Here is a 13,250-nt window from a genome sequence, read left to right as displayed (position 1 = left end):
GGCTTGATGATAGACAACTACTATGTCTCATTACACCCATGGCATGACGACGTGACGGTGACCAGGCCCAGGCGGGGCGTACAGTCGTGCTAAGCCAGCATACCCTAACAGTGCAGAGCTACGACAGCATGTTTCGGAGTGTTTGTTAGAGCTTCGGGTACTTGCGCTAGGCACATTGATTAAAAAAAACCGTTTTCGCAGTGCAAGCAAGCAAGTAGCGATGGGTGACGTTGCATGGATGTGTGCAAACAGCGTGTTTGTTCCTCTTGTCTGCCTCCGTCTGTCGCGACTCAATGCATGTGTGTGACACACACACACACACACACACACACACACACACACACACACACACACACACACACACACACAACCCAAGACGCAAAGGCTTGCTTTGTTGCCACACCGTGATTCCGAGAAGGCCGTCTTCGCCCCAACGGTAGGCGCGCTGGCGAGCATGCTCATGAGGAAAGTAATCCCAAGCACTCCCGTCCGCACTGGGCAAACGAGAAAAAGCCGTGCAGAACCATGTTCTTTCATGAGAAGGAGGGACCCAAGGCATCATCAGCCAACAGCAGACAGATGCACTCTCGTGCTACAACACAATCAACTTGTTCTGCACACCATGCACCAAGCGCGCAGTCGTGACGAAAGCAGCACGGGTGGTGCATGCAAGCAAAGCGATGGGGGGGGGAGATACAGTGTGGTGAAACGCGCACCTGTAGTCCTCACGGACAGTGCCCCACTGCCGCTCGCTCAGATAAGGACCCCATCGTCCTGCACATGTATGAGTGTGTGTGTGTGTGTGTTTGTGAGTGCACGATGCATGTGCGCATGCTTGAGTGTAAGTATGTGGGTGCACGATGCATGTGCGCATGCTTGAGTGTGTTGGCGAGGAAGCGAGTCGCAGTGCGTGGTCTTGTGCACTGCAGGGCAATCAAGCAAGCAAGATCAAGTGTCCGAGTGTCCACCATGCCCTCCTAAAACACTCACACCAACTCCAAAGCTCACCCCAGTTCTTGGTGCGGCTCTTGGCCTGCAGCATGCGCTTGTATTCCTCGACGTCACCGTCCCACTGCTTGGTGCCATGGCGCGCCAGCACCCCTTTGCGTCGACCAGACATCCTCCTGCTTCAACTTTGAGATGCGGGGAAAATCACACAAGCACACAGACACACAGTCTCCTTCTTGAGGTTGTGTTGAGGTGTGTTCGATCGCCAACGACAACAACAACAATACCAACGACAGCAATACCAACGACAACAACAACAACAAATGAGACCAAGGCCAATCAGTCGATGCCACAAACAACAAAGCGCAAAACCGCAGCAAAACACATTCGATGTGCAAAGCGAGAACGTAAGTGACGCACCCCTTCACAACACACACACGAGCCAAGAGACACGACTTGTGCACCTTCGAGGTGGTTAGGCTCGGGCGTATTGGCTTGGCTTGGCTTGGCTTGGCTTCGCTTGATGTGAGTTGTGAAGGACGCGTCGGTCCAGTCAGTCAGTTCACTGTTTTGTGTGCTTCTGCTTGCAGGCAAGGGCAAACGCAAGTTCTTTCTTTTTGAGGAGGCGTTGTTTTGGTGTCCTTCCAGAATAGTTTTCACGTTTATTCTGCCTCCCAGGTTTGATGCACAATTAACAAGGCGGTTTCTCCGAACACAACAACAAGCAAGCAAACGAAACGACTGCTGGCTCCTCACCTTGTTGCTTTGCTTGTCTCATGTTGACACACATGTGGTCTGTTGATGCATGTGGTCTGTTGATGCATGTGGTCTGTTGAGCAGCTGAGGCTTGCGAGCGAGGAGGAGCGAGACCTGTGTTGGGGTTGAAGAGAAAGAGAGAGAAGAGAAGAGGATCAAAGCAAGGCATGTCACGGTCGTCGCTGGGAACATTTGAGGACGAGGACGCACAGCTGGCGGTTGGCAGCGACGTGGACGACCACGACGTCTGGGCAAGCACCGGTGCGTGGACGGCAAGTGACCATGACCAAGCCCTCGCCACGAGCACATCCTCCTCATACAGAAGCGATGCACCCCAGCGCCGCCGACAACCACGGGAGCGGTCAGGCCCCACATACGAGACGCGTTTGACAAGCTTCCGACGACAGCCGAGGTACGACGACCAAGCCAACTCCAGCGTCGACGAGGACACCAGCGAGGTTGACGCGCCGCGCGTGCTGGACTTGCTGTCGCACAGCGCCGACCACTTGTCGTTCGACGCACACGGCCCACCCAGCGACCACAACAACAGTGAGTACGAAGACGGTGAGCGGTACAACCATCGACACACGTCCTCCATCAACACAACAAACAACAAGGGCACCTCCAATAACCATGACAGCGAAGACGAGGAGAACTGCGCTGGCCGGGATGAGGGCGACGAACACGACGACGACACCGGTAGTGACAATGACGATTACGACGATGATGACGACTACGACAACAGTGACGACTATGACAGTGGCCGTCAAGCATACGGCTATGGGCAACGAGACACACACCCAGCCAAAGACACGGAGGAAGAGGACGACAGCATTGTTTTCGACGACGCCGACAGCTTCGGCAGTTCCGAAGAGCAGTGGTTTGAGCCGTCCGAGGCAGGGCCCAGCCCGGCACCGTACAGCCAAAGCCACAACAACAACAACAACAACAACAACAACAACAACAACAGCAACAACAACAACAACAACAACAACAACAATGCAATGCCTGCACCCCATAGTGGTAGCCACACAGCACACGCTGATGGCGATAGCGAGCAGGATGACAGTGGAGACTCTGTGTTCACGTCGCAGAGCAGTGAAGGCCGCGACCAAACACGAGGTGGAGAAGACACACGGGCAAGCAGGGAGCACTCGCAAGGCAGTGAGCAGAGCGCGGGGGCTGTGGGCACAACGCCGTCATCGTCATCACCGACACCAACAGCAACAGCAACAGCAACAGCGCGGTCGTCGACCCAAGGGCAAGGCGATGGGGATGACATGGCACCCGTGGAGTTTGACGTGTGCTGCATCTCGAGCGAGGAAGAGGGGGAGGAGCAACTTGGAGAAGACGCAAGATCGGCGAACAGTGGCGATGTTGGTGGTGGTGGTGGTGGTAGTCGCGGGGACACTGGTGGTGACCAATGCATTGATGGTGACCAGCAGCTTGCTGCCTCTGTCAACCACGCAGCGCAACAACAACAACAACAACAACAACAACAACAACAACAACAACAACAACAACAACAACAACAACAACAACAACAACAGCAACAACAACAACAGCAGAATCAGCAACAGCGAAGTAGTGAGCACATCATCACTGTCACGGACACGTCGACAGAGGTGACGCGAACAGCGCACCAGCCTTCGGCCCCACAACAACAACAACAACGACGACGACAACAGCAGCAGCAGCAGCAGCGGTTGTTGTTGCAGCAAGAGAACGGCACGAGTGAGAAGAGTGTTGAAGGAGAAGACGAGGGAGAGCAGACACAGAAGAAGAAGCAGAAGAAAGAAGGCCAGCGTGTCTGGACGGAAGAGGAGGTGTGGAAGTCGCACGTGGAGGAGATGGACGCCACCATCAACAAGCAGCTGATCCTGTACACGCCCGCGGCCACATCCATCACGTTGTACCTGGCCACCCTCATGGCGCCCGTGTGCACGTCGACTGGTGACCCGCCAGCGTACATTATTCTTCGCTTGCTCGTCTACACCGTCTCCTGCTGCTTATACATCATCGCGGACGTGTACGACGAGTTTGACGAGGCAGATGCGTACCTGCACCAGACCAGGCCGTACCCCATTGTCATCATGCAGTATGTGATTGCGCTCTTGGCGATGATCGACACTGTAATGCGTGTCATTGTCAACGCATCGCCAGGCACCCCGCTTCGCATGCACCTCGTACGTCCTTGGTGTGTGTGTGTGTGTGTCTGTGTGTCTGTGTGTGTGTGTGTCTGTGTGTCTGTGTGTGTCTGTGTCTGTGTGTGTCTCTCTCTGTCTGTGTGTCTGTGTGTCTGTGTCTGTGTGTCTGTGTGTGTGTGTGTGTGTGGTTTTATGTGCTGACATTCATTGCGACACCAACCAACCAACATCAAATCTGTGCAAGCCTGCGCATGCCAACGCTTGCGCTTATTTACTTCACCACATCTGCACGCAACCGTGACATTGGCTGCCTTGATTGGCCGTTCAACAAATCCTCCCCTCCCCGGCTACTTGCACCACTGCCATTGCTTGGCCGTTACGGTCTCGCCAATCAACCTCCCTCACTTCTTCCTCCTCTTCCTCGATATCCCACCTTCAACCCTCTGCTCCCGCCCATTCCTACCACTGCGTGCGCTTGTGCCTCGCGTGTGCAGTACGACTGGTTCAACGTGCTGTGCTTTGTGCCGCTCCTCGTTGCTGTCTGCACCACGTGGCACAACGTCTACTCCCCAACGTTCCTGCACTGCTGGGCAGCCCGCCAGTCACTCAGGTGCCGCCTGCTACTCTCACGCGCCGCCGAGGAGAGCGTCTATGCGTGTCATTGCATGTCATGTGTGCGTGTGTGTCTTGACTGTGTAGGAACAGCTTACGCGCGCCCACCTGGTGTTGTGTCTGCTGGCTGTTGACACTGAACACCACCGCAAACACGCACACATACACTCACTCACTGACACTCACTGACACGCACGCACGCACGCACATACCTGCAACCGCGACCAGGCTGCTGTTCCGGACGCGACTTGAAGGGCTGATTCGGCTGGAGCGGCGCTCGGAGGATGCTGTCTTCTCCATCTACGACTTTATCAATCTTTCCGGCACGCTTGTCTGCATCCTCTTCACTGCCGCATGCGGTGTCGAGCACCTTGCAAGGTCACACACACACACACACACACACACACACACACACACACACACACACACACAAGCGCACATGCCCACACACATGATAACACATATGTTAACACACACGCACACACATCCCACGCACGCACGCACACACACACACATCCCACGCTCAAGTTGCCACTGCGTCTCGCACGTTTGCACTTCACCGCCACCGCGTCAACAGGAATGGAGTGGAGGAACAGCTGAATCTGTTTGATGCACTGTGGTTCTCCCTGGTAAGCAGCAACCCTGCCACCCCGTACAATTTTGGTCGTGTCCAGAAAGACTTGCACATGCAGCCATCATTCACATCAATTAACATTCACAGCAACGACAAAGATGCACAACACAGCCCATCCCTCAACTCTCGCCTCTCCCTCCTGCTCCTCTCGTGTGCGTGCGCGTTTGCTTTGATGGCAGGTGACCTTTTCCACCGTTGGTTACGGCGACATCACGCCAGACAATTCAGCGGGCAGACTCTGGGTACGCAGCGCACACAGACCGCCAACATGGCATCCATCACAGGCTGCTTGTCACACCCCCACGCCTCACACTACCATTCACACTGCCGTCGCACTACTGTTTGCACTGCCATCCACGCCAACACCGCGATACGCGGTCCACAGGTGCTTGGAATGATCGTGCTGATTCTGGTGCTGCTGCCGCGAGAGCTTGGCCGTCTGGCGGAGATTTACAAGCGGAGCCGCATCACGGGCGGCAGCTACTCCGGACGGAGCAGGACGGGACACGTCGTCTTCTGTGGCGGCCACGTTCACACAGACACCGTCAGAGGTCGGCATGCTCACTGCAGTGGTGTGCGGGGTCCTTGCTCCCCAACGCATCTGACACGTCTTGCACATGTTTTGCCAACAGCTCACACACACACATACATACACACACACACGACACACACACACACACACACGACACACATACACACACACGACACACACGCACACACACGACACACACACACACACACACGACACACATACACACACACACAGACTTCCTGTTTGAGTTCTTTGCGGACAAGCAGGAGACGCGGCCGTTTGTGGTGGTGATGGTCTCTGTTGAGCCGTCACGCGAGCTTCTCGCCCTCCTGAAGCAGCCACGTTGGCGCAACAAGACAAAGGTTCTTACCATGTGCACTGGCCTCTGTGTGTTGTCCGACCCCCTCCTGCTCACACACTCACGCGCACACTCACATACACACACGCACACCCCGTACGCACTCACTCACACCATTAACTCACTCACTCACTCTCACCTACCCCTGCGTTGTTCGCCCTTCCGTCCCTCCACCCGTGTTGCGCTTCAGCTGTTGCGCGGGAGTGCTTTGCAGACGGAGGACCTGAACCGGGCGCTGATCCAGACGGCGGACGCCGTGTTCCTCGTCAGCGAACGCCGTGACTTCAGCGCAGAGGAGGCCGATGCCCGTACCATCCTCAGGTCCTGGGCTATCAACGACTTCCAGGTGCCCACCCACACACCAATGCTCCAGTTCCCTCCATTGTCTTGACACTGCTGCTGCTGCTGTTGTTTAAGTTGTTGTTGCTGTTGTTTAAGTTGTTGTTGCTGTTGTTGTTGTTGTTGTTGTTGCTGTTGTTGTTGTTGTTGTTGTTGTTGTTGTTGCTGTTGTTGTTTCAAGTTGGTCTTGCCATTGCTTGGTCCGTGCTCATCCTCGACTCAACACTCACGCCACACCCGGCCGCTCATGACAACATTCAATCGCGCCCCTCGTCCCAAACGCCAGCCCACGGTGCGGCAGTATGTGCAGATTCTGCTGCCGGAGAACACGATCCACATTGAGAAAGTGAATGGCGTTGTGATCTGCGGCGAAGAGCTACGGCTTGCTCTCCTCTCGTATTCATGTACCACCCTCGGCATCTCAACCCTGGTCAGTGCATGTGCTCAACCTGTTTCTGCCGCGTGCCTTGCGTTGGAATTAACGCCAATGCCGTTTTGAAATCGCATCGTTGCCGATGGAGCGCGCACTCTCACTCACTCAAACATACACACACATGCTCACTCACACACATGCGCACATGCACACACTCAATCATCCAACTTGTATCGAGCAGGTGACGCAGCTGATTCACACAACGTTCCACACGGCGCGGCACGCCCAGCTGCGCAACCGCTACGAGCTCATCTGCCGCACAGAGAGGGACCTCATGTCCCGCCTCAGCACAGGTCAGCATCACATGCTGTGCTTGATACCATCTCACACACGCACACACACACACACGCGCGCACCCAAAATGACAACACGCATCGTCTCTGGATTGCTTGGTTGAGCGTGTGTTTGCTACGAAGCAATCGGACTCATCGGTACCCCCGCCCCCCCCCCCCATTTGGCATCCTGCGCACTGCCATCCATATGTGTGCTCGTGCATGTTTCATTCAACTGTGCAGAGGCGACTCCGCCGGCAATTCAGGAGCGCTGTCGGCAGGAACTGCGGCAGCTGCGGGACCGAAAGTCCGACATTGTCTTCATGTACTTTTACGCAAGTTGCACCTCAAACGAGATTTACGCAATCAAGCTGAGGTAGGTGTGTGTGTGTGTGTGTGTGTGTGTGTGTGTGTGTGTGTGTGTGTGTGTGTTGTGTGTGTGTGTTTGTCTGGCTACATCCTCTTGCTCCGCGTGTCAATTCTTGTCTCACCCCCCCCCCTTACCTGCATGAGCCCCAATCATCAACACGTCCACCCCCACCACAATCACCGACACATCCCACCTCCCTTTCCCCGCGCCTTCGACAGCGAGAGCAAGTTTCTGAAGCAGTTTATTGGGCTGCCGTTCAACAAGGCGTGCTACCGCGCCATGCGCTACGAGATTACGCTGATTGGCGTTGCTGTTGGCGCACCAGAAGGGTCGACGCAGACGGAGTCCCGCGGGTTTGGTGTCGGCGAAGTTGTGCTCAATCCTGGCGCGCAGTTTGAGCTGCAGGAGCATGACGTTGCGTACTACATTGCCAAGACGGCTGAGGAGTACATCCGGGAGGTGACGACGACCAAAGAGGACCCCATCGAGCGGGACCTGCGCGACCACCTCCGCTCCATCTCCTCGAACGTGTTTGCCAACGAGCACTCGCGGTACGTCGTGTCGGCCACTGTCTCTGCACGGCGCATGCAGCGGCAGCGTCGCCCGAGCGTGCTTGATTCGCAGTTGCGGTCCGGCCACGTCACGTCCACACAGGCGCGCAGTCCGCTGGCGACCATGTGGAGCGCACAAGCCGGCAACGGGCCCAGGACGACATCCTCGCCGAGTGGCGGCAGTGGCGGTGGCGGGAATGGACATGGAGGGGAAAGGCAGCAGCAGCAGCGACGGCGGCGAAACAGCGAGGGCATGAGGAGGCGGTCACCGCTTGCATCGAGCAGCGGACAACAGGCCGTAACTAGAGGCTCTGTCAGGAAGCACAGCTTACAGGTGCCGACATGGGGTGGTGATGGTGGCAGCAGCGGCGACAGCCGAGTGAGGAACAAAGAGAGGAACGGGAACAGCAGTGACAGCGGCAGTGCCACCGGTGGCGAGCGTGTGGGCGGGCTGTCGAGACAACAGCAGCAGCTGCTGCTGCACCATCGCGGCAGTGACGGTGATGGCGGCGACAGAAGCGGTGCTGGCCGTCGCCCGTCTCAGCTGCGGACGCGGGCGATGAGCACGAGTGTGCTGTCGACATCACCGCAGACCAGACGGCGTGGTGGTGGTGGCGGTGGTGGCGGTGGTGGAAGGAGGCAGCGGCCGCGGAAGCTGACGTTTTGGGAGCCGGGCAACGAAATTGTGGTGAAGTGCGTCCCACGCGACATCATGTATCTTGGGTCTGTGGAGGTGCCGTGCCACCTTCTCGCCCGCCCGCGCAAGTGGCGCTCTCAGCGGCGCAACCCTCTGGACCTTGGGTCGTACTCTGCAGACGAACTGCGGCAGCACAGCGACTACGTGGTGGTGGACATGACGCTGTCCAACTACAGCAGCAGCGGTGCGGGCGTGTATCTCTTCCTCTCGCATCTCCGTGCCGCGCGCTACGTGCAGCTCGAGTGCTTCGAGATCAAACCCATCGTCCTCCTCATGCGGAAGGTGTGCTTGTGCATGTATGTGTATGTGTGTGTGTCTTGTGCATGTGTGTATGTATGTGTGTGTGCGCGCGCGTGCGTGTGTGTGTGTGTGTCTTGTGTGTGCGTGTGTGTATCTGTGTGTCTTGTGTGTGCAGTCGCATTCACATTCACTTGCCCACAGCTCGGATGCTCTGCTAGAACTCACTGTCGCGCACATCTCGATTACCCGCGTGTTGTCTCCCCATCTCTCCTTCCTTCCTTGATCATCGCCCACAGATGCCGCATCCGCAGTTTCTTGACTTCATCTCGCTGTTCCCGCTGGTGTTCTTCTACATTGGCGGCCTGACGTCCCTGCACGACCCGCGCATCAAAGTCTGTCTGCAGCGCGCGTACATTGTGCTGCTGCTCAAGCCGTCCCACATCACCGGCACGCGCAAGGACACGCACCTCACCGACGCCACCTCCATCCTCGCTCTCTCCCAAGTCGCCAGGTCTGCCATGCGTGTGAAACGTGTGTCTGTGTCTGTGTGCCTGTGTGTGTGCGCGCGCGTGTGTGTGTGCCTGTGTGTGTCCGTGTATGTCTGTCTGTCTGTCTGTCTGCATGTCTGTATGTGTGTCTGCGTGTCTATGCACCTTCGGAATGTCAGTGAATGTCGGTTGTCATGCATTGTCCCGCATCCCGCTCGCTTGGATCTCATGATCGCCTGCCTCATTCCGCCCCGCAACGCCACCGCAGACGATATCCTGCTGTGAAGATGATTGCAGAGTTGGTGCATCGCAACAACATGCGCTTCATGCGCTACCAGGCCATCCAGCCAACCAAGAAGGGCTTGCACTCAGACAGTACGTTGAGAGAGAAGCAGGGGTGATGGCAATGTGCATCACCACCCACGCTTGCTGCTGCGTCTGCTGTTGTGGTTTCTCTCTCTTCTTGAAGCCCGCACTCACACACACGTGAACAAACACACACACTCACACTCACACACACACACACACACACTCTCTCTCTCTCTCTCACACACTCACATTCACACTCACACTCACACTCACACTCACACTCACACTCACAAACGTTAACACACGCACACACATATTCACCTGCTTGCAGGTCCGTTTGGGTTTCTGCACCGCGGGGCGTATGCGAGCGGGACGGTGTTCAGTGCATCCATGCTTGACACGCTGCTGTACCAGGCGTACAATAAGAAGGCATACGACATTGTCACGGTCATCAAGCAGATGCTTGGGGTGCACGTGTTCTCGCCGAGCAACGCCGCCCATGGGAAGCAGCGGCAGCGTGTCAACGCGCATTACGGTGTGCTGGCCCAGATTGTCATCACCTCCCGTCTGCTTCGTCACATCGATGGCCCGCCAATCTACGACTCGCTCGTCCGCTACCTGCTCAAGGTTCGCACCTTGTGTGTGTGTGTGTGTGTGTGTGTGTGTGTGTGTGTGTGTGTGCCTCTGGGTGTGTGTGTGCCTGTGTATCTGTCTGTCTGTGTATCTGTCTGTCTGTCTGTGTGTGTCTGTGTGCCTCTGTGTGTATCTGTGTGTGTGTTTGAATAATCTGATGCAGTTGATGTTTCCCTTGCCAACATGAATGCCACCACCTGTCCCGTGAACTCGCTTATCACTCATTGTGTCGTGAACCGTGCTTTCCCAAGGAAACGAACTGTGTGAGTATTGGACTGCTGTCCACGCGTGTGACGATCAACATGTCGATGATTCCGTCGGTGCCGCAGGTCTCCACGCTCGCCCAATCCGCGCCTGTGCCCATCGAATCCACGTCCTCATCTCGTTCAGAGAGCGAGGACGAGCAGGGACAGGTGTGTACTTGTGTGTGTGTGTGTGTGTGTGTGTGTGTGTGTGTGTGTGTGTGTGTCTGTGTGTCTGTGTGTGTGTCTGTGTCTGTGTGTACTCGTGTGAACTCGTGTGTACTTGTGGATGTCTGTGTGTGTGAGTGCGTGTGTGTGTACTCGTGTGTGAACTCGTGTGTACTTGTGTATGTCTGTGTGTGTGTGTGTGCCCTCATGCCCATGCGCTTGCGGTGCTGTTGTGCATGGCCTCGCTCATGAGTGTGCATCAAGCACCGCGCCTTCCATTGTTGCGCGCTTCCTCCCTCCCCCTTCCCCGCCTCCTGTCCTCACTCCACAACCACCACAATCATCACAACCACCACCGTGACTGCAACAGATTGACGAGCACGTTGCCGAGGCGATGGATGAGGCGCGCGAGCCGCCGTCGCCACCACCAGACCAGCCCGCGTCCGATGACGAGGAACGCGTCTTTGGAGACCAGCAGACAAGCGCGTACGTCCTCACCAACCCGCCGCTCAACACCCCGATCAAGGTCGGCGACATTGTGTATGTGATAGCACGGCCAACGGAGTGGGCGCTTGCCCGCACGGCGAACATCAGCATCTGCACACCTGGCCAGCTGAGCTATTCGGAGGTGGTGGCGCCCGTGGTGGCGGAGGAGGGCGTTGATGGCGATGGCGCACTGCCACGAGTTGCATCGGTGAGCAGCACACGCGACCTGGAGCGCCCGCAGCAGGACGCAGACGTGCTGGGGACAGACAACATCCCGCTGTTTGTGTCGCGTGAGCGGGAGGTACACCCGAGCGAATACGACCAAGGCGCGGAGGGCACGATGCAGATGACGCACGGCGAGGAGGACGTGGAGCGGCGGCGGCAGAGCATGGGCAGGCTGATGATGGGACTGAACAAGTTCGCCCCCGCAGACAACACCGTCTCTCTCGTCTAGGATCTAATCTATCCCGTAATAAATCAACCAAGCATGTTTTGTGTGTGTGTGTGGGGGGGGGGGGTGCGCGCACGTGTGCGTCGTTGTTTTCCCGCACTCCCCTGTATGTATGTATGCGATTTCTGCTGTTCAAACCGTTTACGTATCATGTTGGATGCACGCTCGCATGCTCACACGCGTGCAATTAATAAGAAGACAGCCGCATTCAAGCGTGGTAATGGTGTCCGTTACAGATGAAGAAAGCAACCGATGTGGTGTGGGAGAAGCAGAGTGAGTAGTTCATGCAGGCAGCAATCGCGCGGCGTGCACTTGCACAATTGAGAATCATTCGTGTGAGGGGGGGGGGGTGGTGGTGGGAGTGGTGAAAGCCGACAAAGAATAGGGAGAAGGAAAAGGAGCGTTGGGGAAGCAAGCGAGTGTGTGCAGGACACAAGGAGAGGAAGTGGGGACGAGAAAGCGTCTATTGGCGGAAGAGAGACAGCTGCGTGCTGTGGGCCACGTCTTGGTGTGGTGTCTCCAATGCTTACGCGTCGACGGAGAACGGAACACCATCCTTGCGGTAGAAAGATGGTCCAACAACACGGCGGCGGCCAAATCGAGGCTGCGTTCGTGTGTATGAGTGAGTGAGTGAGTGTGTGTGTGTGTGTGTGTGTGCTTGGATGTGCAAGAGAAAGACAAGGAAGATGACAAGGCGAATATCCACGAGACTCGAACACATCACCGATGTCATGCCACTCAAAGCATGCGTTTTGTACTCACGCCTTGGCTTGCAGAGGGTTGAAGGTCGGCCATCCCAAACGACATGGCCTGCGTGGTTGTCTGCGGTGATCCGTACTTCGCCTCCAGCGGCATTGCGCTGCGCATCTTCAGGTATTGCGCCCTTGGGGAACAAGGGAATACACACAAAGCATGCACCAGTCGATGAGGCGTAGGAGGGTGCACACACACACACACACACACACACACACACACACACACACACACACACACACACGGACTGACGTGGACACATGCACATCGAACACGTTCAGACAGGCCTACGTGCAGCGCTTGCTCACCTTCCTGCGCCCTCCTTGCTGATGCCGTCGTACAACGCCGCTCGGAGGTGATCGGGGATTGGCTTTGGGGCCGTCGCGGTCAGGGCCGCCAGACTCTCCTGCTTGCGCGCTTCCACCATGTGTCGTGGCGCCTCGATGCGCGGCAACGTGCTGCGTTCCAATCATGAGAGAGACGGACAATGGATGTGGACAGTGTGGGCGGGAAAGCACGAAGAAGAAGAAGAAGAAGAAGAAGAAGAAGAAGAAGAATGTCGTGTGGCCAGTGGTTGGCGTTGTTGTGTGAATGTAGGCGGTGAGGGAGCAAGCACTCGAACAGCTTCATTGCAGGTTATGGCGGTGAATTTGGTTTGCGAGTGCACCCATCTTCCCAAAGCATAAGCATGTCATATTGTTGTCAAGACTTACATCGACTTGCGGTTGGCACATGTCTGTCGGACTTGGCGCGCATCCTACAAAGAGGGTTCAAGTGCCCAAACACAGCGACAACATGAGAGCGTGCGGAAGAAGAGATGAGAGACACGCT

General features: G+C 56.4%; 3 protein-coding genes across 3 annotated transcripts in view; 1 reads left to right on the top strand and 2 right to left on the bottom strand.

Annotated features, from left to right (window-relative positions):
- PTSG_07748 (uncharacterized protein) overlaps positions 1 to 1,254 on the bottom strand; it is a gene marked incomplete at its 3' end in the record, with an annotated part of 8,432 nt that extends 7,178 nt beyond the window's left edge. The window contains exons 1-3 of the mRNA XM_004991493.1: positions 1,009 to 1,254; positions 717 to 774; positions 404 to 494 (exon numbers count right to left, since the gene is read on the bottom strand). Coding sequence (XP_004991550.1) covers positions 404 to 494; positions 717 to 774; positions 1,009 to 1,120 — 261 coding nt within the window. The 5' untranslated portion in view covers positions 1,121 to 1,254. The remainder of the gene's footprint in view (positions 1 to 403; positions 495 to 716; positions 775 to 1,008) is intronic.
- Positions 1,255 to 1,871: 617 nt separating this feature from the next.
- Positions 1,872 to 11,669, top strand: PTSG_07747 (uncharacterized protein; the record flags this gene model as incomplete). The annotated part of the gene is made up of 19 exons (XM_004991492.1): positions 1,872 to 2,620; positions 2,726 to 3,080; positions 3,393 to 3,890; positions 4,346 to 4,461; positions 4,692 to 4,841; positions 5,041 to 5,092; positions 5,277 to 5,339; positions 5,483 to 5,648; positions 5,864 to 5,991; positions 6,178 to 6,333; positions 6,613 to 6,756; positions 6,941 to 7,052; positions 7,275 to 7,407; positions 7,620 to 8,931; positions 9,186 to 9,400; positions 9,646 to 9,752; positions 10,018 to 10,313; positions 10,649 to 10,732; positions 11,100 to 11,669. 19 exons carry the CDS (start codon positions 1,872 to 1,874, stop codon positions 11,667 to 11,669), a joined length of 5,406 nt encoding a protein of 1,801 aa, XP_004991549.1.
- Positions 11,670 to 11,789: 120 nt separating this feature from the next.
- The window catches only part of PTSG_13257 (uncharacterized protein), a 2,577-nt gene continuing 1,116 nt past the window's right edge, over positions 11,790 to 13,250 (bottom strand). The window contains exons 4-7 of the mRNA XM_004991491.1: positions 13,133 to 13,176; positions 12,728 to 12,877; positions 12,429 to 12,549; positions 11,790 to 12,270 (exon numbers count right to left, since the gene is read on the bottom strand). Of these exons, the coding sequence (XP_004991548.1) occupies positions 11,897 to 12,270; positions 12,429 to 12,549; positions 12,728 to 12,877; positions 13,133 to 13,153 (666 nt within the window). The 5' untranslated portion in view covers positions 13,154 to 13,176 and the 3' untranslated portion in view covers positions 11,790 to 11,896. The remainder of the gene's footprint in view (positions 12,271 to 12,428; positions 12,550 to 12,727; positions 12,878 to 13,132; positions 13,177 to 13,250) is intronic.

The sequence above is a fragment of the Salpingoeca rosetta genome (genome assembly GCF_000188695.1).
Source record: "Salpingoeca rosetta unplaced genomic scaffold supercont1.20, whole genome shotgun sequence".
Classification (NCBI taxonomy): domain Eukaryota; class Choanoflagellata; order Craspedida; family Salpingoecidae; genus Salpingoeca; species Salpingoeca rosetta.
Note: the sequence above shows the minus strand (reverse complement) of the source record. Positions and strands in the feature narration are given on the sequence as shown.